We start from the raw sequence: 26,379 nt of genomic DNA on the forward strand, positions 1-26,379 counted from the left end.
TTGCCTGTGCTCACATCCACTTTATTTAGCTAGGAGAAGTCTACTTTATAGATCTAAATATATCAAATTGTTAAATCATTCAGGGATGGAGGCTTATGACTGGACTGTAATCAGTTAACCAGCCCAGGAAGGAACATTATACTTCAGAAAAAAACAGAAGATAACTGCTCTGCCTTGTAAAGAAGAGCTACTTGTAGCTCATGCTTTCTGTACCCAGAGTCATGACAGAGTTCCATGTATCTGCATCTCCTGGCATGACCTGAGCACATCTGCAGTAAACCTGACACGCTTTAACAGTGTGTTAACACTGGTTACATAGATGTGGCAGAAAAGACTTCTGTTCTCATGCATGTACAAGTAACGTTAATGAGCCCTGGATGTGTTAAGTGTAAGATCCATCTCCAGAAAACCAAGCAATTCTTCCAGCAGAAGTCCCACTTCCATACCACATCATTACCTTCAGGTCCAGCACGGTGCACATTCACCTCAAGCACACGGGTGGTTTGGGGAAACTGGAAAATAAAAAAAAATGGGGGGGTAGAAATAAAATACCAGACAACTTCCTCCCCATCTGCCTACACAACAAAAACAGCATAAACACAGCAGCAGGGACTGCTGCAGCACAACACCTTTGACGCTTTGCAACAGGCCTGTTGCCATAACAGATTCGCAGCCTCCCTTGAAAATCCTGATGTTGTCTTCCATCTGCTTTGTAACCACCTCCTCGGCTTCTTTTCAAGCAGAGACAGGGTAAAAACTCTCCTTCTGCTACTGTAACCTGCGTACTGGTGCCCTTGGAGAATGGTCAGGCAGGGAGGCTGTGGAGAAGTCAAAAAAGCTCCCCATTCTGCACTGATAATTAAAGCTGACCGGCACCTGGGGAAGCTGGCTACCAGCCTGAGCTGTGCTCTGCACTCCACTGCCAGTTTCCTTTGAGTTGCTGTCTTCAAACAAGAATCTTAAGTTTTATTGTGTGGCATTTTACTCTACCAGAGCCCAGTCTTTCAGTGACAAGTCTGCCATATTAGCCCGGAGGAAAGACTGTCACACAAAGGCTGGTAGTCTGATCCAAACTGTTAGCTTCAGGCTCAAGTCGATTTTCTGATGAATCAGCAAAAAAGGTCATTCAGTTCTTTTGCTCAATCACTTCAAACAACAGGACAACTTTTGAATGTTTAAGCTATTTCCTCACTGTTCAAGTTTTCCATTTTGCTTGGCCTCCAACACTCTGTGGTGCTGCGCATGAAGTGAGAACTGGCCTCAGGAGGGAGAGATCTGATAGAGGCTGGTGGGTAATTTTGCTTTGCCAAGAAGTTCCTCTTTTCCATTATGTGTTTCTCTACCAAAAACACTTGTCTTGGCAGACTGCACTTTTCTTCCTCTTCTGCAAGGATTTCATCCAGACGCAAACAGAACATTGCTTATTTTAATATTAGGCTTAGATGAGGAAGTCATTGGAAAAAGTTTGTCATGGGACACACTCTGGAAATTGACCTTGGTCCCAAAAGGCCAAGACTTCTGCTGCTGTTTCTGGAGAGAGGAGAAAACAAAAAACCAACAACAAGCAAACAAAAAAAAAAGAAGCAACAAAAGGGGGGGTTTTTTTAGACTGAATTACAAACAAAGCGCTTGTGATCAGCCAAAGCCTTATCTGACCCATTCCTCTTGTCCTTGCTTCAAAAAATGACAACAGGATGGACAGAAAGAGATGACAAAGTGGCGGACTGCGAGCCTTCCAGAGAGCACCTGAAAAGCCTTGTGCATTGTCCTGCCTGATCCTTGCTCAGCTGCAGCAGGTCTGCCAGAGGAGAGGCCAGCAGGGCAGGGCTGCCCTTGGCTGTGCTGCAGAGCGAGGAGGCTTGTCCCAGAGCAGCAAACTCCAGCGAAGCTTCCCAGGGAATAGGCTTCATGGCTCAGGCAGCCCCTGACCCTTGTCTTGTGGCAGTGGACTCTCAAAGAGATGATGGCACTGTGCCCCAGTGGGAGCAGAGCTAGACACCTGCCTGAACACAGGCTGGGAATGGACACGCTTCCCCCACAGAGCTGTGCTCCCATCACACAGCCGAGAACCTGGGCTATCTCCCACCCTGCACAAGGCCTGGGTCTGCCACCACAGGACCGCAGCCCCGCTGTAGAGAAGAAATAGCTTGTGCTGCCACCAACTCATGTCTCACAGTGTAAAACTGCGCTCCCAGCTCACAGGCATGACTCCTCTCTAGCCCATTTCCACATTCGGAATGAGAATGAGAATGGAAACAGAAACCATATTTTCCCAAAACATGCTTCAGTTAAAATAACACCCTATGGCAAACAGGAAAAGCAGCAGGCTTCTCCAGGGCCCCCTGCCTGAACCTCCTGGTAGGAGAACATGTCACAGCAATGGCCCCCCACCATCCCCAGCAGAATCCCCCCAGTCTGGCAAAGTGCTCGAAGCAACACAGCTCCTCCCAGCTGCTCCCAGCCTGTGCTACCACGCTGGGCATCAGAGCAAAGCAGGAGGATGGTCCCATCAAGCCTTCCAGTAAGAGAGGGGAAACGATTTGAGTGGGGCCTAGGCATATAAGGACACTGGGCATGCATATGTGTGTGCACATATAAGGAAGCAGCTGGCACAAGGGATGAAGCGGGGCCAGCCACACTGGGTAGGCGTGCTGAAACAGTTACACACATGACATGGGTGCAGGATGGGGAAAAGGGTAGAGAGACATGCAAGTGCTCCTCTAAGGGTGGCTGACTATCAGGAGGAGGGTTAAAACCCGCAACCTCAGGTACTCACCACTTCTTCCTGTTACAAAGTTAGCCCTCTCTTCTCCTGAGACACACAAAGGGCTATGACTCTTTAGGGCAGATGGATTTCCTTCAACTTGCTTGAAACTGAAGCCTGATGGTAAGAGGTGTGACACAAAGTCCATGGGACATGAATCCTAAAATTACAGCCCACCAGCCCACGGGGAAGATGTAGTGCAATAGGGCCCACAGAAGCAGTGCTAGGGAAGCAGGCTGTTACCCACTGGCATGATCCCCACAGGAGCTGCCACAGCTCAAGGAGACTGCCCTAAGAGGACAGAGCCCAGCGTCAGGCAGCTGAGAGGGGACCAGAGCATGCCCTAGCCTCTGACACACAAGAAAGTAACTGAAACCAAACTTTCACATCACAGCACCTGCTCAGATTCTGATTCCCAGCTCAGATACTGCTGTGGAAACAGAATACAAGGCAGTTATAAAAACTGTCAATGAAACAAACATCCAAACAAACAAAACCAAAAGCAATAATTGACCATTATGGCTTTGACCTGGGAGTCTCAGAAATAAAAGAAGGGTGAGAGTACTCACCATAATGTAAAGACAGTTTTGTATCTGAAGATACCCCCTTATGTCACAGAGAAATATTCAATGAAATTTGGGGGAAGGAAGGGACTACAGCTCACTACAGTGAACACACACTGGCTCTAAGTAAAGGATGTACGTAGCAGCAATGCATTAGCAGAAGGTACATTCATTTGTCCATGCCTTTGGGCCCTTCTTGTAAGGTGATAAACACTCACAGAAGGAAAGTCCACAAGGGAATTGTTTATTTAACAGAGGGATTGGGTATGCTCTATAAAGTTAAGCTCAAGTCATGTACTAAATGTTTAACAATACTAACGTATACAACTTACATATTTCACTTTTTTTTAAACAAACATATAAACCTCAGTTTATCTCCCCAAACCTCAGATCTCTCTCAGAACATACTACTTTCTCACCTTCATAGCTTTTCCATTACCATGTGCTTTATTTGAAAGCCTCCCAGTAAATATATGGGAACAACAGGAAAGCAGGAAGACAGACAAGGGATTAAGGCTAAAGAAAAAAAAAATTAATAAAAGAAGAAGAATAAAAAGGAGAAAGACATACACAAAAGATTCCTCCCAGATCTCAAGAATCCATCTTAGCCTTTGAGTATGCCCTGAGCAACCCCAGCATAAGCCCATGCACTCCAATGCACAACTCTCCCATTAACAAAGGCCGCTGCTCTCCAGGCAGTAAGCTTCACAAGAAAGGTCACGGCCAGGCCTGGGAACAGTTTAAGAAAAGAAAACACCAGCCCCCAAATTAAAATCGCTTAGTGCTTTGCCAACTGCACAAATGTGTCCTTCTTGAAACCATTTCAACACTGAATTTCATGGAACTACGTCTAAGTACACAAAAATAGCACTGGCCATCTGCAGCCCTGGAGATCTCAACCACATTTGGCCACGCAGCAAGGCACAACTCCCCAGCTCTTCAGACTTCTGCCTGCAGACAGACAGCACGCTCCGACCCACAATCGCTACCAAGGCAGATAATGAAGATAATATTGCGAGGCATTTGCTTAAAGAGCTAAAGCCCGTCCAGCTGTAAGGGAGCTGCCAATGGATAATGCAGAAGAGACAGAACACTGCGCTCCAGCCAGTGAGTAAGAGAACTGCCTGCAGCTTACACAGTTTTTACAGTTGTTTATATTACAAGGTCTTGTAAAGGGCTTATTCTGTAAATCTGCTTCATAGCTGAAGACAGACCCCACATGCAATTTTATACTTCTTTCCAGGTGAAAGACTCTGCCTTTCAATTACATGCTTCTGTACATTAACAATGCTCTCAAAGATTTGCTTTAATTTTTTAGTAAATTACCAACGCTCTCAAAGATTTGCTTTAATTTTTTAGTAACTAGCACTATAATTATTTTTTTAAACTACGGTACAAATAGGGTGAACAGGAAATCACCCATGCGTTATGCAAACCACAAACAGATTACTTGGAACACAAATGAGCAATCATAACTACAAATAAATACAGAAAACCAAGGCAAACTCCCACACCTGTTCAGCTGACACACGGAACTGTCTCAAGCTGTGTCACCAAAGGGCTGCTGACCTGAAGGTAAGGATTGCTCTGTACTGTATATCGTGGCAAAAGATACTTTTCTAAAGCAACTACGTTTGGTTTAATTTACTGCTGAAGAAACATAACTATATAAAACAGTGTAAAACATCAGAAAATAGAATTAAAAATCAAATATTACTATTAGTAATAATATTACTATGTTACTATTAAAATAGAGTATCAAAGGGGACAATTTCTTCACTTGAGCCAGACTTTACTTCTTTTAAATACTCATTTTTAGGACAGTAAAAATACTATTCATTAAAATGCTTTACTGACATACTGTCCTGGTTTCAGCTGGGACAGAATTAATTTTCTTCCTAGCACCTGGTAGAGTGCCGGTGTTTTGGATTTAGGATGAGAATGATGTTCATAAGACCGATGTTTCAGTTGCTGCTGAGTGGTGCTAACTCCAAGTCAAGGGCTTTCCAGCTTCTCATGCTGCCCTGCCAATGAGGAGGCTGGGGGGCACGAGAAGCCAGGAGGGGACCTGGGAAAGCTGACCACAACGGGCTACAAGGATATTCCAGACCCCATGGCGTCATGCTCAGCATGTGAACGGAGGGGAAAGCTGACTGGGGGCTGCTGCTTGGGAATGGCTAGGCATTGGTCAGCAGGCAGTGAGGAATTGGTTTCATTTGTATCACTTTTTTTCCTTAGGTTTTATTTCTCTCTCTTGTTATTTTCCTTTTTATTACTATTTTATTGTATTTATTAAACTGTTCTTACCTTCACCTCCGTGTTTTCTCAATTTTACCTTTCTGATCCTCTCCCCCATTCTACTGGGAGGGAGGGAGGGAGGGAGTGAGTGGCCGCATCGGACTCAGTTGCTGGCCGGGGTTAAACCACAATACATACTCCTAATGGAATAATTCCAAATTTGACACGACAGCTTCTTCTAAAAGCTAGTCTGTTTAATTCTTTAATATCAAATTTTGAACTGATCATTCCTAATACCCTGGTCCTAACTTTTCCTGTTATGTCCACCACACCCTAATTAAGATACTACAACTAATGGAAGATAGGAAGGATCTGGGTGTGGGGAGGAAGGAAAAAAAAAGAATATTTGCGTTAGAGCTGAAAATCTACATGCAAACAGCTCAAAGCATTGCTTAAGTTTCAGTGTTAATACCAAGGTTTGCACAAATACATCACACACTCTTATCTTTTAATGCTAAAAGGTTGTTGGGTCAGAATAATTTAGACCCTTGTCTGAAAACCAGAACAAAAAAAAAAAAAAATAATTTTAATTTATCAGGAAAATTAGGCTGTTAGATTTCAAATTTCTAAAGTAGCATAGGGACTTCCGGACAGTAAAAAGAAATTAAACAATTACTGATGGGTTTCACAAGACAGAAATAAAATTTTGCCCTTGAGGTGTCCTCATGCTGCAACCAAAGGAACTTGCACAGCCCTCCAAAGAACCTGCTACTGTAACAAGAAATAAACAATCTAATCTACAGCTGCTCTTGATACCTGTTGGCTCTCCTCACTTGCTTTGTCCTTCAGAATACCAGAAATTAATCGTACATGCCAAGAAAACATCACGTATGGTCTAACTGATCATACCTTTGGTCAGGAAAATCTGTTACAAAATGCTGCCAATGCTAATGTTGTACACACAACACTGCCAATGCTAAACACTGTGGTGTCACCTTATGTGGCCCGTTCACCTGCCAAGTCAACGGCAGTAAGTCTTTTATTTAGTGAAGGCAGCAGAAGCACCATGCAGGAGGGTGACACACTAAAAGCGTGGCTGTTGACGCAGCCAGACCACACTCCAGCAAGTCCCAGCAAAGGCGTGGGGTGACAGGGCTCTGGCATGACCCCATGTCACATCACTTGCCAAATTCACCTGTGTCCCTGCCTCCTGCCAGGGCAGTGCCCTGCACTGTTTTGGTCTAACCTGAGGACAGAAATGTTCATTTTCCTGGTTGCTGGGTCACCTGATGTCCACTTGCAACATTTATTTCTCTTTTTAAAGGTTGAGCAGATGGGTAGGAGAGGAAGGAAGGATGGGAGCAAGGAGAACAGAAACTCAGGACTCAGATCTGCAGCAGGTTTAAAAATGGATGTGTTGTGTACAACAAAATGATAATTCATTCACAACTGTGAAGAAGTCAAGATTTTTACCACAATATGGCATACTTCTGAAAGGTGTTGATGGGATGGATTCCTCTCAGCCCAGTCACTGGCAGGAAATGCTTGTAATGCATTGAATTTACAAGCTTCGGAGTGGTTTTTGCAAATATAAGGAACGAGAAACACAGTTACAATCATTAATTCATAGTTATTTATGACTACTGGCTGTGTTATACAAAGACATTCAAATCTTCACACCCCCATCCAAGAACTACAAAGCCAACCAAAAGAATACAGCCAGCCAGGGACAAATAACAGCCCCAACAAAGAGATGTTACAGCTTTATTTCATGTTTTTTTGTTAAGGTAACATTGCAAAGGTTAGATAATACATCCAATTTATGCCAAAATGCACAAGTCAGCTGCTCCCTTCAGTTAAGAGATGAGGAAGAATACACAATCCAGTCTAGGACACGCTGCTGCCCAGTGCAAAGCAAAGGGCTGCAGGTGGGTTAATGCAGTGATGGCCAGGGTGCTGCCACCCTGACGGATGACACAGGGTCCTCATCTGCCAGCTCAATCGAGGGGCTGCAGTCCCTACACAGGCATTAGTGATGCTATGTGGGGATACTGGCAGAAGGGGTGACTGTGTAAGGCTTGGGGATGAGATGCACACAGGAGGAAAAAAGCACAGTACGCAAAGCAGTTAGTTCACAAACCCCAAAAGTACCATCAGGACCGGCACAGGATGTTAAGAAAGCTGTAAAGGACAGCATTCTGAGTTGGAAGATGTCCGAGTCCAGTTTTTGGTTTGATCCACCCCACATTCAGGAAGTTAGAAGTTTGTAAATAAAACAGCACAGCATGAAAAAAATACCTCCCTCTATCACTGACAGCGACATCCCTGCTAGAATATCCTGAATTTGCCATTTTGGATCAAAAGTACTGTTAAGATGTTAAGAGTTGTTCACACTTCTGTTCTTCCATCTACTAACCATAGCTGCAGACAGGACATACCCGTACTGCCGCCAAGGCTTGCCAGAAGCCACTGTTACTCATAGGGGCACAGAACTAGCAACCTTCACAGGACACACGGCCTTTCTCAACCACTCTTGCAGGGGATGCTATTCTCATCAGCACCCTGAGGAGCAGTCTGAGTAGAAATATGGCTCACCCAGCCCTCTGTCCTCTCACACCAAATGTGGGAAATCAAGGGCTGGAAGGCACAGCAGCAAGTAACCGAGACCCTCCAGAAATTACTGCCACATTTATTGAGCCACACCAGAGGAAACGTGCACTGAGTGCCATCATGTACAGTGCTATCTCACAGTTACTCACTTACTACCTCTTGTGACAGGAATGCTATTTTTTCTGTCATTCAACTATTCATCCTATATTCTATGCATCTATAACAAACAAGAATTACCACCCAATACACCATTTTGAAGGGCTAAAACAGTACACTCTATTTTGCATACTTTTATTCTCTAAAGTATTAAAATCCAGACATTGCCTTATGACAAATGTTATAACAAGAACAGAAAAATAACAAAATTTTAGTCTCTTGGCAAACTTGCAGATCAAACGTACCAACAAATCTCCACAGTCAACTGCAAAAAATGCCTTCCAAAAGAGACCAGCAATTTCAGCCATGACCCCAGAACATCTCTGCCCCACACCATCCCCGCACCAGCTGCCAGGTCAGTGCCTTAGTGGAGGCGCAGCCCTGAGCACATACTGCTGAGAACCAGCCAGGGGCAGAGGACTTTCCTTGGGACAGTCCCTACCTGGCCCTGCCAGCTCTGACCCCCAGCAGCCCATTGAACACCTTCAGGGAGCAATGCTGAAATGGAGATGCAGGATTCCACCTCTGGCACCTCACAGCTTGCAGGCCCTGCTTATGTTTCCCTCTGCTGGTCCAGTTCCTAATGAACACGAGAGCCTGCCCATCCTTTCAAGCCCCAGAGAGCCCCAGTGCATCCTGCCCTGTTGGTTTCCAGCTGGTGTCTGGGCACACACTCTACTCAGCTCCAGACAGTGGGGAGGCAGCTTGCTCCATGGTGGCCAGGTACATGCATCCAAACTGGGGGCTGCTTTCCAGCTGGATTATACCAGCACTGCCGGGACTGCAAATTCAAACCACTACCAATATGTCAACCACATTAGACAGAAAATCTAAAAAAAAAATAATAAAATAAAATAAAAAAGAATTATTCTTTCAGCACAACTCAACACAATTCGCAATTGCTGTGGTTTGTGTAGGGCACTTCCTCTTTCTCTAGATTTCTTCAAACATCAGACACAACCTTTGGTGTGATCTTCCCTGATAAACTCCAGCTTCCAGTTCAGAAAAGATTTCTGGGGACAATGACCGACGTCAACAACTCCTGACCCAGTAATTGCACTGCATATTTATTCGTCAAGCAGGTGTATTAACTTCGATAAATAGCTAAAATAAGCACTCAGTTCTACACAACCTTCTTTACAGTGGGGGTAAGGAAAAAAAAAAGAATCTTGTAAATATTATTCTTATGTTCAGTAAAGCAGCTGTGAACTTTGAAATTTGACAGCCAAGTTACAGAAGTGAAGAAGTGCCTTAATGATATTGGAAGGGTAACAAATGATAGCGTAAGAGTTTGAATACAGAAGAACCAAGCATTTTTAATGGCTTATACAACTTCTCCTTTGTGTATCTTGCCAAGACAACATGATTTGCAAACTGACAAAGTTCAAAACTTTGACATATTTTACCATATCAATCTTACTCGTTTGGTGAATCAAATTCGCTGGGTTTGCACAAATAGTTGATATTACTTACATAAAATAAATATATCTTACACTAGACTGAGCATTTGAACATGAAATGATGCTCAGGTATGGAAGACTATTCTCACATACAAATCACAAATTGCTGGGTGCTAATATACGCCCTCCAACACACACGGACAAACAGCAGCAGTTACACAGCAGTTAAACGACAGCAATGTTTCAAGAATTGGAGAAAACAAAAGAAGAATCCTTAAGGCTAGTCATCACCTCAAATAGCATTTGGACAAAAAGGTTCTAAATCGACCCACTGATTAACATAGAATCATAAAATCACAGAATAGTTACAGTTGGAAAGGACCTTAAGATCATCAAGTTCCAACCCCCTGCCAAACATCAAATAAGGAGTATTCTCAGTTTCCAGGTAAACCCCAACGTTGAACAAAAGGTGAGTATCTATGCTCATTTATAGCTGCATATCACCTAGTGGAGGCCCTACAAGTTCTCACGAGAGAAGATGTTCTTGTTATGGAGGTTTAAGGGCAGCTTGAACAGGAATGCAACCAGAACAAGCATGAAAGGACAGCTCCTCTATGAAGTGGAAGCATGCCTCTGCCAGCTACATGCAACCCATCTGTGTGATGACGAGCCAGCAGGTCACGACCCTGCTAGACTGATTTTTTACCAGAGCACAGGAGTTAGACATCATGGTACCACATTGTCACGGCTCCTACAGGATCAACACCAGGACCCACAACTGACGGAGGGAACAGGCTAGCAAGGTGACAGTATTGCTTCCAGTGAATTATTCAGAGCAGCAGGGACAAGGCCTTTCAGGAAGAGCTGATCATGTGACTATGTGACAAAAAGATTAGATAAAACTGATTCTGAACACAAATGATGTGATGCATGGCAGGGGGGATACAAAAGCCTCTACCTTATCCATGCAGTGATGAACGTAGTAGGATGAACATGGTCAGATTGAACATGACTGCTCTGTGACTCAATCCTTAACCAATTTTGATGTCTGCTTGCAGTACAAATCTTCAGACAGTCTAAACAGGCATGGCACTATGGAAACCCCACAGTGCTGCAGAATTACACTGTCCTGTGTTATGCTATAAAACAACTGTATTTCCCTGTCTCTCACATAGGTCTTCCAGCACAAGAAGCAGCCCTATGCCCAAGGATGGAAGGCACTCTAAACCCTTAAAAAAGAGCACCACAACAGTCAAACCAAGAGAGGTAAGGACATGTCATTGACATTGAAAGATTTAGTGTCTATCTTGGACTTTACCCTCCTTCCCAATCACAGTTAGTTGATAAATCTGCTGGTATCAAATGCCCAGGGTGTCTTCCATGCTGCATAAACACAATAGACTTTAAAAAGTTTTAATGTCCACATCTGTAATCATGCACTTTTGAAATATCCCTTTGTTGTACAATGCCTCAGCACAAGAAATACTTCATGAACCTCCTAAGCCATTTAATATCTGCTACTAAGTCCAAGCGTAGAAAGACCCACCTCCAGGTACTTCACTTTAGGAAAGCCTACAGAGCAGGAACAAGTTCTAAACACATCATATGCCGAGAGAGGGTCCTGCCTAGACAGCCTGACAGGAGGAAGAGAACATGTACAGAGCAGACAGCACTGAGAAGAGAACATTTTTTAAATACACACTGTTACCATCTCAAATAAAAATGCCATTTGCTATTGGTGCTTTTCTGGGACATATTTCTAGTTTTAGCAATATCACTCCAAGCCTTGCCTATTATTACCTCCTAATTCTAATGCACCTTCATGTAGTAGTTATAACACCTGCTCTCCTCACCATATTTTTCCTTTAAAAACTCAACCAAACAAAACCAAATGCCTTGGTGACATAAAGATGGGATGGCAGGTCCTCATGTAGGAGAACTACCAGGAAGAGATTAACTGCAGGCCTTGAGTGTGATCACAGATAATGCTTGCTCCATTGCTCTACATACCCATGCAAGTTTCAGAACAGCACCTGAGATGGGAAGCCTTTACAGTGTCTGCAAAAGAGATACAAAAAACAGTACAACAAAAGAAACAATTTTACCTATTGGAAAGAAAATTCCTGTTTCTAGTTATTGCAAGATTACATTCAGGTTCCAATCTGCTGCACAGAGGCATCAGCTATGGACTCTGAATTGTGAAATTCTTTATTTTCTAAAAGAAGAGGTGGTTGGTTTTTTTTTTCCCAGCTCTGTAGCACTTATTTTCCAGTTGCCTATATTGTCAATTGCCAAATACAGCAGCATTATATCTATATCTGTTCTGTCTTCCCCAGAGAGGATAATCCACCCCTGTAAACATTCTGCCAAAGAAAATCAGACAGCAGATGTGATTTCTTCTTGGAGACGCTCTAAAATTTAAAACTGAATGACTGGAGAGGACAGCTGTAGCTTGTATGCTATGCTAACACACAGGCACACACCTGTGTGTCGTGCCACTAAAAGTTTAAAACAAACTGTGCTAGCTGCACATACAGGTTTCTTTGAAGTCAACATTAGAAAATAATGGTATACACTATGTACTTCCACTCATCATGAACAAAACTGTGTTTGTATGTCTGTACACAGGCATGTATACATGCCTGTAAACAGCACACTTGTACGAGGAATATTCATGCTTCCTCGTAAACTGTAAAGCTTCCTCACATGCTTCCTGGTAAACCACTGCTAAAAATACATACTGGTCCTTAAGGGTTAATGAGACATATTTAGAGTCTCATTCTAAAGACCGACTGTGGCTCAGTCCCCTTCCTAAGTTCACAGCGCATAGGCGTACACACAGAGGAAAGGGGCAGCACAGGGCTTGAAGACAGGGTATTAAAGTCAAAGGGAGAAGTAACTGGATTCTCTGTTCAGAACAGCAGCATGCCCTTAAACATCAGCAAGACGTGAGATGGCACCACTTGTAAAATACAAACTATGCATCCCTGCTGGAAATTATACCCTGTGGAAATGTGGTCATTTCTGAGGAGTATGGCAAGTTTATTTTGAAGTGAGAGTAGAAATCTTACACTAATTAATGGAAAGCATAGCACCACTTTTCTTACAGAGATAATCTTTCTCTGCTTCTAGGAACAAAGATACTGTAAGATGGTCAACACCAGCACAAACTCCTTGGGAAACAACTGCAGTCACAGCACAGTAATAACCAAGACAGTCATTCCCCTGGTCTACTGTTTAATTTTCATAGTAGGACTGTCACTGAACAGTGTGGCAGCATGGATCTTTCTCTATGTTTCTAGCAAAAAGAGTTTTATTGTTTATCTCAAAAACATTGTTGTTGCTGATCTCCTAATGAGCTTGACATTTCCTTTCAAAATTCTTGCCGATTCAGAAATTGCACCTCCACAGCTCAACATGTTTGTGTGCAGATACTCTGCTGTTGTTTTTTACACAAACATGTATATTGGGATAACATTTTTTGGCCTCATTGGTTTTGACAGATACTACAAAATTGTAAAGCCTTTATTCACCTCCTTTGTTCACACAGTTAACTACAGTAAGGTGATCTCTATAATCATATGGTTATTGTTAATGCTTATATCGCTTCCAAATATGATTTTAACTAATGAAATCACTAAAGAAAATTATTCCAGAAAATGTATAGGTCTTAAAAGCGAGCTTGGCAGACAGTGGCACAAAGCATCAAGTTATATATGCACTGTAATTTTCTGGATTGTTTTTCTTCTGCTAATCATTTTTTACACTTCTATATCAAAAAAAATATATACCTCTTATAAAAAATTCAGAAGGAACTCAGATGTGACCAAGAGAAAAACCAGCCGTAATATATTCAGTATCATGTTTGTATTTGTCATTTGCTTCGTACCCTATCACCTCTGCAGAATACCATATACTCTAAGTCAAACTAGCTCACAATTCAACTGCCAGTCAAAAAAAAATCTGTTCTATGCAAAGGAATTTACTCTTGTACTGTCTGCTGCAAATGTGTGCCTTGATCCCATTATTTATTTTTTCCTCTGCCTACCCTTCAAAGAAAAGCTGTATCAAAAACTGCACCTCAAGCTAAAAACTTCAAGTGAGGTTGAAATCTCTAAATGCAAAAGATCAAATACACTTCAGGATAGTATAAACATCATGTAGGTTCAGATCATTAAAATAATGCATGTTTTAGAAAGTTATTCAAGAATGCAAATGTCTCAAAGAAACTGAACAGATAAGAACCAGCAAGAAAACAGAAACACGGTTTCAAAATAAAATGCCAACTAGTTTTTCTCTGTATAAAAACATTACTGTACGTTGTAAATATATTCACTACATGCTATTTCAGCCAATGCTACAACTGCATTATGGTATGATATGACCTATGTGGATCTCAAACAAAAAGAGAGGAGTAACTGAAGCACATTCTGGAGCTCCAGGCCACAGTTCACTGGAAGGATTCTCCAGTAGACCCAGTAATCAAACTGCTTTGTGGCTGTTTTTCAAGAAGCCAGGTACGACACACATGACGATCAGCAAACCAGCCTGAAGGGCCCAGGAATAGCTGATCGCTCCATCTCACCTGGCAGAGACCCCCTGGAATGAGCATCCTTCCAAGGGGGGTCAGCATAAGACTCTGCACCAGCCCATAAAAGAGGACTGAGACCCTGAGGGGAAGCACTCTCCTCTATTTACCAGGTCACAACAAACAGTTGAAGGCAAAGTGCTGTTTATGGAACGGCTTAATTCCAACAACTGGGGGGAAAAAAGCAGGGGGAAGTAAAAAAAATACACATCAAATCCTCAAAGATCTGCACAAAGCCTGAAAAACCATTGGAAAAATTAAAGTAGATGTATACGTATAGGTTTATATATAGGTTGTTTTAAGGAAAACTTTCTGTAAAATTAAAAATAAAACATGACTGATTGTCACCCTTGGGCACTAAATGTCAAAGCATTTCTATAAAATGTGATATTGAATATGAGCAAGTGTTTAAAGAGAAGCCTCCTATAAACTAAATACTGTTACACTGTACCATATTCCTAAGGACTTTCCTGAAATAACACAGCATACACCAAAAATGTCCATACCAAACCGACTGAGATTTCTGTAATTCCCTTGCTGTTGTTGCAGGAGGAGGCAAGGACACTCAAAGCCCACACACACAGCTGTCTAGAAACTCTGGAGTATATTTATATCCAGAAAGAATTATTTGTTCATTTTCTCATGCTTTTGGCATGATGATAAACCATTTATCTCTGTACAAAGGTAACAGCTGAGCGCCACCAACCTCTCTATATACATATAATCTCTTTTTTAACTGTATTTTTCAGTTCAGCTACTTTTTTTTTTAATTGATTTTATCACTGTACAGAGAGAACACACTAGTGCATAAAGTACCCACAAAAGCTTTCAGGCTGTGGCTCTGGAAGCTGAATGCTTTAATTTCATTTAAGAAAGAAGACACAGGACCAGAAAACAGAGATAATATGTGCTTCACCTTTCTGCCACTGTGTTTCATTTTAGTCCTAATAGACAATCCCTCAGGGTGAAAGATCTTTAAACATACGGTGTTTGAACCTTCTCCAAGGCTGTATGTAACTTCTCTTGGTCTGAGACCATCGATCTGCAGTAATAGAATTCTACCACCACACTGGATTACATTCCAGCAAAAGGACTGGACAGCTCTGTGGGGTTTAAACACACCTTTGCAGAATGTATTTACCTTCATGTATTTCCTGCTTGCCGAAGAGTGCTCCCACCCCAGACACAAAGCACCGGTACCCAACACCAAGGTTCACCTGACCACAGGGCTGGGGGATCCTAAGCCCAAGCCAGCCCACAGGGACTGCAGGAGAAGGGTGCTGTCTGTTGTGCTTTTTAAAGAAAATACATTAAAGATTATTTATATGGTTCTTTCAGAGCTCCCCAAGTCTTGTCAAACTGAGACTTTGCAGGCTCTTCCCTCCAAGAAAGGGAAACAGCCAGTTGGGGAAGGGAATCTCTTGCTTTGTGGGAGATCGTCATTTATGGCAATAGCATTCAGCTCCTTACACGGCATGGCTTGGTATTTGCCTACGTAAATCTAAATAATTGTGGCTGTGAAAGCACATGAAAACACTTCCACAATGTTTATTTGTATGACTTTTTAATTACTTTGCAAGCCTTGAAAACAGTATTTACATTGTAAAATTGTTTCCTCAATCCACCAGATTACTGATACTAGAACTACAAAATCCTACATTGCAGGCACACAGAGGTAAGGATGCTGACCACCACTGTTTTTCAAAAGTGACACTAAATTTCTAGCTTTGGCTCTGTCCTGGGTTTAGCAGTAGCAGTCAATTTTTCTCCTTGGTAGCTGGTGCAGCACTGTGCTTTGACTTTTGGCCTGGGAACAGTGCTGATAATACCGATGTTTTCAGTTGTTGCTAAGTAATGTTTACTCTGACCAAGGACTTTGTGAGGCTCATGCTCTGCCAGGGAGGAGGGGAAGCCAGGAGGAATCAGAGACAGGACACCTGACCCAAGCTAGCCAAAGAGCTATTCCATACCACAGCACGTCATGCCCGGGGAAGTAACTGGGAGTTACCCGGAAGGACACGGGGTCTTTTTTTTGGGGGGTGGTATTGTATTCCCTTCCCTTGTTATTTTCTCTTATCGTTGTTGGTGGTGGTAGAGGTGGTGATTTGTGTTGTACATTGGTTGCTGGACTGTTCTTATCTCAACCCATGGGAGTGGGGAAGGGGAGAGCCCCGGGGAGGGGGGGGGGGGCCTCGATTGCTTCCAGCCTGCCACCACTCACTGAGAGCGAGTGAACAAGCTGTCTGGCTGGGTTTAAACCATGACAGGCTCACTTTGAAAAAAATCTTCCTCCAGTAGCTTCACTGGTCAGAAAACACTTCTGTGATCTCAGCCCTACTGCAATCTGACACCCTGTGTGTGACAAGTTTCAAACAACACCGTTATTAAACCAAACTTCTGCTTCATTTCCCCAACCTTGCTCTTACTTTTGCACCCCAGTTCATACAGCAAAGTAATAGGGACAGGGTTTTTTCTGCACTGGTAAGTTAATTTTCCCACACCTTTTCCAGCACATCATGCCTCAGATAAACCTCACCAGCTTCTCAGAAACTCAGAAGTCCTATGGTTTCACTAAGCTCTTGTGTTGTCAACCTACCACCTGGAGGAACTTCCCTAAAAGCCTTGCAATGAAAGTTATGGGTGACCCACAGCTACACAACGTTCCCTTTCAACAGCAACTCAGTCCCCAAATGCAGCTCATCCTCCTGACTTACTCATTACTCCCTCCATGACACCGCTTGAACAAGAAGCTGGGTTTGATCTGTTTATTCTTTGGAAAGTGAAGTTATTCTGCTGGACCTGGAATCTCTTGCAAAGGCATGATGCTGCTGGGAAGAACCAGCCTGCACGACATCAAATACACACATTTGCACAGAAGTTGTCATGCTTGCACACTTCAGCCTCGCTCCTGAAGCCTGATAGTGTTTCTGGTCATCCCTTTGTAAGGAGACATCATTCTACTGTTCAAAACCTTGAGATAGCAGCCAGGTAGGGTGGCATAAATCTGCTCCAAAAAGCTCATGAAGGTCTCACATTTTAAACTATTTTATCACCTCATAAACCTGCCCTATTCTTTAGCAATAGTTACCACACAGCCCCCTACCCAGAAGCCAGCTCAGACTAACACTGCAAAAACATCAGTGCTGCAGTTACTGTGCAATGCGTTATTTAAGTTAATATTATGGTGTAAGGCTGCAAAATGAACCATTTTCTGTGCCAGTGACGCAGCACAGTAACTTTTAAATAAAAGAGCTAAACCTAGCAAATGGAAAACCTTCCTCCAAACACTATTATTTCAGAACAGAAAGGTCACTCCACAACTGCCTCAACATATAAAAATACCCTGGTTGTTTAGAAATTGGCAGAAGACTCCTAACACAGTTTAATTTTGCAGGATGTCATCTCAAAAAGTGGTCTCTGTTGTAAAAAAAAAAACCCAGCTTACTGAAGAGGGGGCAGATGTCACTTTACTTCACAAGGCCACACAGTTACAACCAGAAGGCATAATGGGAGAGCACCCCTTATACTTGCTAACTTTAGCACAGAAGAGACAGGAGGGCTAGTTTCCCTCTGCTAACACCCTCACACATATTCTCCTGTCTCAGCCTGATAAGTCCTTTATTATTTTTATGAGTAATCTTCATTAGTATGTCTAATAATCATCACTTCAGGGCACTGCTTATCTGCAAAACATTGTTCAAGCAATTAAAACTAAGTATTGATAATTGATGGAAGGAAACAGGGCAGGCTAAGGAGCTACTCGCTATCTGACAACAGGCAGTGTGCACTGCTGGCTGCTGATGACACTGATTCCCAGGACACGGTTGTCTACCCATAGTTCATACAGGGTTGTGTGCAGAGCAGATCCTCCCCTCCCCAACAGGCTCAGTGACAGGCTATGCTGAACACATCTTACCGCCTTACACTGTAAAAATAAATATATTAAACAGTTTTTCTTCATCAGAAATTGCTATTTCTGCTCAGAATTCCTAACTACTCTGTGCCAAGATCACTCCTAGTTTTCACTTACAATGTAGACATTACAATGGGATAAAAAATTTTCATCTTTTCATGAAAACCATGAATAGCAGTAAAATACTAGACCTCCTAGTTTGTACATGGAAAAAAAAAAACTTCTTAGTTACATGAATTAAGGCTAGCAAAGACACTACTCAAACATTCCTCCTCCCAGAAATGCCTCAACACTGAAACAGTGACTGTGACAGCCGCGCACAGAGAGAGAGGAAAACTCCCTTGGGGCTAATTTGTACAATTGCTCATTACTGTACCTCTGATGCTGATTATGAATGTTTCTCTCTCAATTTAATATAAGCTGAAAGCGAACTAACTGTTCGCAACTTTTTTTTTCCTACCATCACAGAAATGATACAAAATCACGATAAAACCAGGGCTTCCCATCAGCTCTCTACCACCCATCAAGTACAGAATCGTACGTGCATCTGTCTTGTACAGGCACATACGCCAAGAAAATCCAAACTCAAACTCAGAATCAAATCTCAAACTTCCAGTGCATTTAACAGCACATTTATTGAGAGCGCAGCCCGGCAGAGCACCATCCCTCCCGCAAGTAACCCAAGTAATCCACCCCCACACCTCCTCCAATGTAGCCGTCAGAGCTGACTCCTGAGCACGCCGCTGGGGACCTGCCCGGGCCGGAAGGAGGAACCGCCGCAACGGTTCGCCCCACTCCCGCCAGGGGTGCAGGGCTCGACGACTTCCGGCAGGCGGCCCCATCCTGCTCTAAAGCTGCTACATGCCAGGTGGTGGAGGAAGCACGCAGCGGCAGGGATGCATCTCCTGCTCCCTCAGCACTGACCCATGCTATGGGAAGCTTACGGTTCCCTTCCTCCACCTAAGTGTGAGTGAACTTTCTCCAGGTTTTCTCCCACTGCACCCGGTGCTGACAGAGAAGGTCCATGCGGGCACAGTGTAGGCTCAAAAACCTTATATAAAAGAATCATGAAACTCCATGCTTGACACGCTTCCTGAATTAAAACACACAGGGATAGGACTGATATAAACTCAAGCATTAGCTTTTTAAAAGATGGATTAACAGGTTGTTAAGTATTTTGTGCATTTAAAGAGAGGAGATCACACAGAACCTTGAACATCCATGCCTGGCCAGTGCTTGTTGATACTTAATATTCTCCAGCGCTGAAGACAAAGACCATACAATGAAAACTAGGGGCCTGGAGACATACCCTTGCCATCAGCCGCACCCACCTGGGAGGTGTAGAAATAAGAATGAACATACTGTAATTGCACTTGCAATTGCTTCTCCAAGACAAAATTAAAGTTGTCCTTATAAACTTAATTCCACCCCTTATAGTGTATATTTAATTAACTTTAATCTCAAATAAGAACCACAGGATCCTTACCTGAGGAGCCTTAAGTAGATAAACTCTGAGGCAATCTGCTGAAAGGAAGCAGAATACAGAAGGTGGCATCTCCTGGAGGAAACACCAGCCAAGCTGAGCACTAACATACCCTGAACACATGCCAGATGTCCCGCCATCAGTGTTCACCCCCAGCAAGCAAGCCCATCTGGGCAGACATCCACTCTTCCCTACCTGGGCAGCATTGTCCCACACAGCCCCAGCACTCCCCACACACAATAGTGTGACACAACATTTCACAGCTTCTGTGAGGCAAACCCCAGGCAAGGAGAGCCCACAAAGACCCTGAGGTACATTCATACTGCTCACTTTCACACCCTTCCTGTTCTCCCAGCTCCCCTGAAGTCCCCAAGGGTAACCTCGCCTGAAGCTTCTTCAGGAGCGAATCCTAGCTCACTCTCCTCTGCAACACCAGAGTTCAGGGCTCCCCCTTCCCAGGGCACTGCTCCCCACTCCGACCCTGCAGTGGTCGCTTGGCTCAACCACACCCTGCGGTGGAGGGTGCTTGTAAGATAAAAAGGTTAAAGCCTACTAACAGCAGAGCTCCTGAAAACCTCTGGAAACTTTTTCTGGATGTGAATCCTTTCTCCAAATGAATATGCAAAATGTGGAGAAGTATCAGAAGTGATCCCAACACAAGGAGCACCCACACATATCTGTGGTGTGTACAGTTCAAAACACAAGGCTCATCAGATTTAGAGGGGGGAGCATCTTACAGTTTAGACAGTGGTTTTTTCCCAGTTTTGTACTTAGAAATTATTTAATCATTTTGGTGAAATTCCCACCCATATCTACACCCCTTCCCTCCCTTGCACCACCCCCAATCCCAGGAGTCAGCCACAGCAGGCAGGCATCATGGAAAATTTCAAATTAAAAAAAAAAAAAAAAATCAGCAAAATTTAAACAGCCAAAAATAGAGCTTTAAGACAAGAAGTGTACAGCAACCTTAACTACAGCAAAATCTACCACCTGCCTCTGTAATTTATGAACTAAAATGGCCTTTTAAAAATTAGCCATAGACTGGGGAAGACGATGACACTGAACTGCAACAAAACCCAAATACAGCTCAGTAGACTCATGTTCTCTTATTTCTTCTCCTCCTGAAACAGTGCTGCAGGAAGCGTAGACCATTTTTCAGTAAATGTTTCCCTAAACATCACTTTGTCTTTTTAGACCTGGGAAAGTTTTCCGAGCTTTAAACTGACTCTACAGAAAAGGGAAGACATACACAGAAAAAACTGACTGGATGATACATTTCAAGGGTCTTGTTTGGTTGGTTTTTATTTAGTTGGTGTGTGGGGGGGGGGGTGTTAAAAAAAAAAAAAGTAAGAAAAAAAAAGTAAGAAAGAAAGAAAAAACACAAGTATGGCAAGATCAGTTTCACATGATGAGCATAACACCAAAAAAAAAGCAGTCCATGTTCGCTCAAAACCAAACACGGGATCATTCCAGATTATTAAGATTTGCAAACATTTGACAAATATGGTCTGAACTTTAAGCTTCTGACTAAGCATAAAACCAGACATTCTTAACTTGTTTCCTCATAATGCTCTGATACATAATCCATAAATTCCTATGGATTCTCAGCTACGACCAAGTGGTAACATTCAGCGGTTTCAGTATCGCTGTTGGTACCTCAACCCCTAGCCTCCTGTTAGGCATTTTCTCCTGGTTTAACAAAAATAAATAAATAAAACCAGTTTAATTATAATTATTTCCCCTTTTACTAGTGCTTGGCAAATGTCCCATGGTTTAGAATTTTAATTGCTCTCTGTAGAATCCCTGTGTGCCTTTAAATCTGCAAATTAGGTTACAAGCCTAGAAAAAACACTCATGAAGTTTCCAAAAGATGGAATTTCATGCAGGAATATTACAATGAGTAAGGACCAACTACACTGCAAAATCCTGACTGCAGAGAGATTATAAATTTAAGACATAGGGGGGAATAGAATTTCAGACTTTTAAAAAATAAAAGCAAAGAAGCTACTACTGTGATGTCACACACCCACAGCTCCTGGTCAGGAATCTGAGACTAACCTGATGAAGCTTTAGGAACTACATGAAAAGTCCCTGTGCTGGGGCTTACAAACCACCCATGTCTTATCACCGTTACATCTGTGAACACATGATAAACACCCAAACCTTCAGGCTTGAGGTTAGCAGAAAGGAGTGAAACCTGCACTACCTTCTGGTCTGCTTGATATCAGTCAACCATTCCCATCAGCTCTCCGATGTGGACAGGTCAAGCAATTCTGACCACTTTCTCTCCACAAAAACATATTCTGACTCACAATAACCCATGCTATAACAATACATGCTACCAGCCACGTTACCATGCATAATCCAGCTCTTTCATAGCCACCTTCCTCCCCATCAATCCCCACTCCATCTTGCACAGCACTGCATGCCCAAGGAGCAGCTCCCAGCTGCAGGACACAGGTAGAGTATGAAGCAGGCACTGCCCTCAGCATGCCTCCCACCCCACCACCACCTCCTTCTTGAGAAACAGGAAAAGCGGTCTCTCTGGGCTGTTCCGTGAACACTCACATTTTTCTGACACGCCTCTTTTAGGTAACTTCCACATTATTTGAATGCTGATTTTAACTGCGTCAATCAGCACATTTAGAAACCACAGGCACATCTTAAAAAACACCAGACACAGCCAGAGGAAAAGATTAACACTGTACTGGACTGCAAGAGCAGTCTCCAAGTGACATCAGACCTTTGCAGGCTAATGCTCAGAAGACCCCAGAGACTGCTAAGACAGGTATGTGCTTTTAGTCTTTGTTCCAGCCTTCCTAGATCTGCATAAATACACAGCCTGAAATACTAACTATGACAACTGTGTAGAGTCAGGCTCAGGTATTTAGCAAGACAGCCCATGCTTTGCCTGTAGTCAGTGTCACTTGGCTACGCTCCCACTCTACCCTCAGAGGCCCCAGTTCCAGCAGGATTTCAGAGCTCAGTTTGCTGGGCTGCCTCTTCACCCCATGAAGGTCGAGCAGGGCTGCACTGTGCCACAGTGCAGGAAGCTCCCACTGCCTTGGACAGCAGCAGCTAGACCCCAGCATCAGCAGCGCTGCCTGCTCCTCACCTACACTGCACAGACCCAGGCTTAATTCAACTCTTGCATGTTTTCAGGGCAACAGAGACAACCTGTGGAAAGCCATCTGCAAGAAACAAACTAACTGTTTTGTCTCCCATTTTACAGTACTGGAGTATCTGCAATCATTTTGGTTTACAAATCATTCACATCTGGATATGTATTTTATAGCAGAAAATAAATGTGCATATGTAGTTCTCTTATATTGTGTACTAAAATTAGGAACAATATAATGAAATAAAAAACTGTTGCAGCCTGATGCTATGCAAGACATAAATGCACTGGTTTTCATTACAAGAAATTCTAATGAATGCACCATGCCTCCTTTTTCACAGACATTCCACACAGCAGCCTGACAGTGTAGCAAACAAAAAAAAAAAAAAAACGCTCAGTCATAGAGTGGTATATTTAATAAAATAGGACCAAAATTTTTTACTTTTCTTCCCTATAATTTCAAGTGAAGCCTAAAAAGGAGGTAAGCAAAATTATTTAATAGCTGCTTCTTTCAAAAAGTGCTATTTTTTAAAGACTTCCTAAAAATAAGCAATTAATTTATCCTCCGTTCAAATAGGAGGAGAGTGCAATTTGAAAAATTTAGGACTGATTAGAACTATTTGCTCATCTATCTGACGTATCCATATATTGGCTTGACAGTGCATTAACTTAGAAACTCCTAGTACTTTTTTATAGGACAAGACTGCTACAAATCTTACCCTTTTTTAAGCCTAGTTTTAACTGTTCAAAAGTTCTTCAGTTTTAGTATGACCATTATTAACCAGTTGCTTAATTTTAAACAGATTCAAGCTTTTATTTTGGTGGTTTGGTTGGAGGAGGGGAGGAAGGAGGGCACTGTTGAACCAAACATACTGAACTAAACACCCACTCAGAAAGACTACTTTAGTAGTTTGTATGCTTTTATGAACAAAGCCTAACATGTTTCTAAACTTTTCAAGAACAAAACCCTCTTGAATATCTGTGAAGCAGCATGAAGAGAGAGAAAAATATTTCTTCCAAATTGCATTTTTTCCATTAATCATACAATATTCCCACTCTCAGGAAAAGTTGATGTCACTGACATTGTCTTGGTTCTCTTTGCAGGTTCTTGAGATCCTCTAGCAGCAAAACCAACTCGCACAAGTTTACAATGTCAAGCAATGTTTCACAATGCCACGTTGTTGAAGAAATGGAACCTTTTACCTATTTTTACTACTTGATTTTTCTCATGGGATTTATTGGAAGCTGTTTTGCACTATGGGCATTCACACAAAGAGATCAGAAACAGAAGTGTATGAGCATCTACTTAATTAACCTCTTAACAGCAGATTTTTTGTTGACTTTGGCACTGCCAGTAAAGATTATTGTTGACCTAGGAGTTGCGTCCTGGAAACTGAGAATATTCCACTGTCAAGTTACAGCATGTTTCATCTACCTGAACATGTATTTATCTATTATATTTCTGGGATTTGTAAGCATGGACCGTTGTCTTCAGCTAATGCACAGTTGTAAGACATACCGCATTCAGGAGCCTGGATTTGCCAAGATGTTGTCTGCAGTCATATGGACAATGGTTCTCCTTATAACAGTACCTAACATGGCTATTCCAATAAAAACCATTGAAGAACAACCTGGTGCAGGATGCATTGATTTTAAAACAAAATTTGGAAGAGACTGGCACGTGTTTACTAATTTCATATGCACAGCAATATTCCTGAATTTTTCAGCTGTGATACTGATTTCCAATTTCCTTGTTGTTCGACAGCTCTACCAGAACAAATACAGTGAGAGTTATGCAAACGTGAAGAAAGCCCTCATAAACATACTCCTGGTAACTGCAAGCTACCTGCTATGTTTTGTGCCATACCACATTGTTCGTATCCCCTATACTTTGAGCCAAAGTGATACCAATACCAGCTGCTCTCTGAAACAAGCTCTCTTTAAAGCTAAAGAATCTACCTTGCTGTTTGCCATATCACACCTCTGTTTTGACCCTATTCTGTATTACCATCTTTCCAAATCGTTCAGACTGAAATTCACTGAAACTTTTGGCACAACTAAAGAGACACAGGTTTTCACAGACAAAGAGGTACAACACAGAAGTGAGCAGCAGATGCAAAAGTACCAATTTTAAAATACATCAGAGGAGTGTTCAGATCTACAGTACAAACAGCCGAGGTGCAATTGCAAGCATGGTTACCATGGGAAATGACTTTCCTGCTGAAACATGAGCCCAAGCAGAAGGAAAAAACTTGAACCATACCTACCACTTTGTTATACATTCACACAGCAGGTCTGGACTAACAGAACCTTAATAAAGCCCTTCAGAAACAGTTCAAAATGCCAGTGATGCCCTTCCAGGGATCAGCAACACTTAAGAACGCAAGAAATCAGACAAATTCAAACGTACCTTGTAATTATTTGTGGTAAACACCTGAGCTCACCTTTTCTAAGTTAAGTATTGTATAGTTACTATATTAACCAACTTGGTGCAATCGAATGAAGAAAGTAATTTAAAGCAGTTCTTCAGCTGCAAAGTTTTCATATATACACTTAACCCAAAAGCATTTTAAAGGGCATTATTTACTCCAGAAAGTGATTTTAAGCTGCATTGACTGAAAGTTGTTGTATCTGCTTATGTCATACCTGCAGTTTTTATAAATAAATTTCTTATTGCCAAGTTGCATTGCCTTTCCTTGCTGCTGCTTCAATGAATATGAAGAAAGCAAACAACATGTTACTACAGAAAAGTCAAGGAAATTTTAAAAATTAATACAAAAAGTATAAATAGCCAGTATATTCTCTCTCCTTGTTTTTTTATAAAAACAGAAGAAACGGCAACTAAGTTTATTAATATTCTAATTGACAATTACTTCCAATAATAATGCCTATACAGAATAAACAAAATTTTAAAATCCATTTGCATAGGTAAAATCCAGCTACCTGGATTAGCTTCATGCATAAATCAAAAATATTTCAGGAACAAACCCAAACCAAGTTATCTTTTTCCTAATCCTTAAAATGGGCAAAATATGAATCAAACTTTAAGCAAGCACCCAAACTCTCCTGAACAGAAACAGCTCATTCAACATTCTACCAACAATTCACATGCAATAAATCAAAACCCAAACTTTGTGGAGTAAGAAATTTAATGCAAACAAAACTGCGGTTATCACATTGTACTCTCACATGACACTTCCCATATTAAAAAGGATTTAATATTGTTAAAAAGTTATTATTGTTGTTAAAAATAATAATCATAAATAATAATGATGATGATAATAATAACAACAACAATAATAATTCTCAAGTAGCTACATTCCAGGTCAGGTCTTGTTCAGTATGTGGGCCCTCTTTCCTGCATGGTGGAAAACATGAGAAGCCATCTGACTGACGGTTTGGGATCTGGAATGTTATTCATGGGGTTTTCTTCAGTTCCCATGAGCCTACAGACAAACACCACAGCAGCAGCCAAAAATCCATGCTAGAAACAGCACAGAGTGGGTGGAATAACACTGTTCTGTCCTGTATATTTCAGAACTGGTT

The 26,379-nt window shown here is 42.2% G+C and overlaps 3 protein-coding genes across 16 annotated transcripts in view; 2 read left to right on the forward strand and 1 right to left on the reverse strand.

Moving 5' to 3' along the window:
• The window catches only part of MED12L (mediator complex subunit 12L), a 150,801-nt gene that overhangs the window by 87,331 nt on the left and 37,091 nt on the right, over positions 1-26,379 (reverse strand). The gene's annotated exons all lie outside the window — the stretch shown is intronic.
• Positions 4,651-14,439, forward strand: P2RY14 (purinergic receptor P2Y14). Its single transcript, XM_057421794.1, has 3 exons — positions 4,651-4,902; positions 10,907-10,997; positions 12,864-14,439. The coding sequence occupies exons 2-3, from the start codon at positions 10,932-10,934 to the stop codon at positions 13,893-13,895; spliced, it is 1,098 nt and encodes a 365-aa protein (XP_057277777.1). The 5' UTR covers positions 4,651-4,902; positions 10,907-10,931; the 3' UTR covers positions 13,896-14,439.
• On the forward strand, positions 21,887-25,516 carry GPR171 (G protein-coupled receptor 171). The gene is made up of 2 exons (XM_057421796.1): positions 21,887-22,503; positions 23,938-25,516. The coding sequence occupies exon 2, from the start codon at positions 23,984-23,986 to the stop codon at positions 24,965-24,967; it is 984 nt and encodes a 327-aa protein (XP_057277779.1). The 5' UTR covers positions 21,887-22,503; positions 23,938-23,983; the 3' UTR covers positions 24,968-25,516.

Source organism: Pezoporus wallicus, unplaced genomic scaffold, assembly GCF_028554395.1.
Source record: "Pezoporus wallicus isolate ANWC-B61680 ecotype Strahan unplaced genomic scaffold, APGP_CSIRO_Pwel_v1 scaffold_7402, whole genome shotgun sequence".
Taxonomy (NCBI): Eukaryota; Metazoa; Chordata; class Aves; order Psittaciformes; family Psittacidae; genus Pezoporus; species Pezoporus wallicus.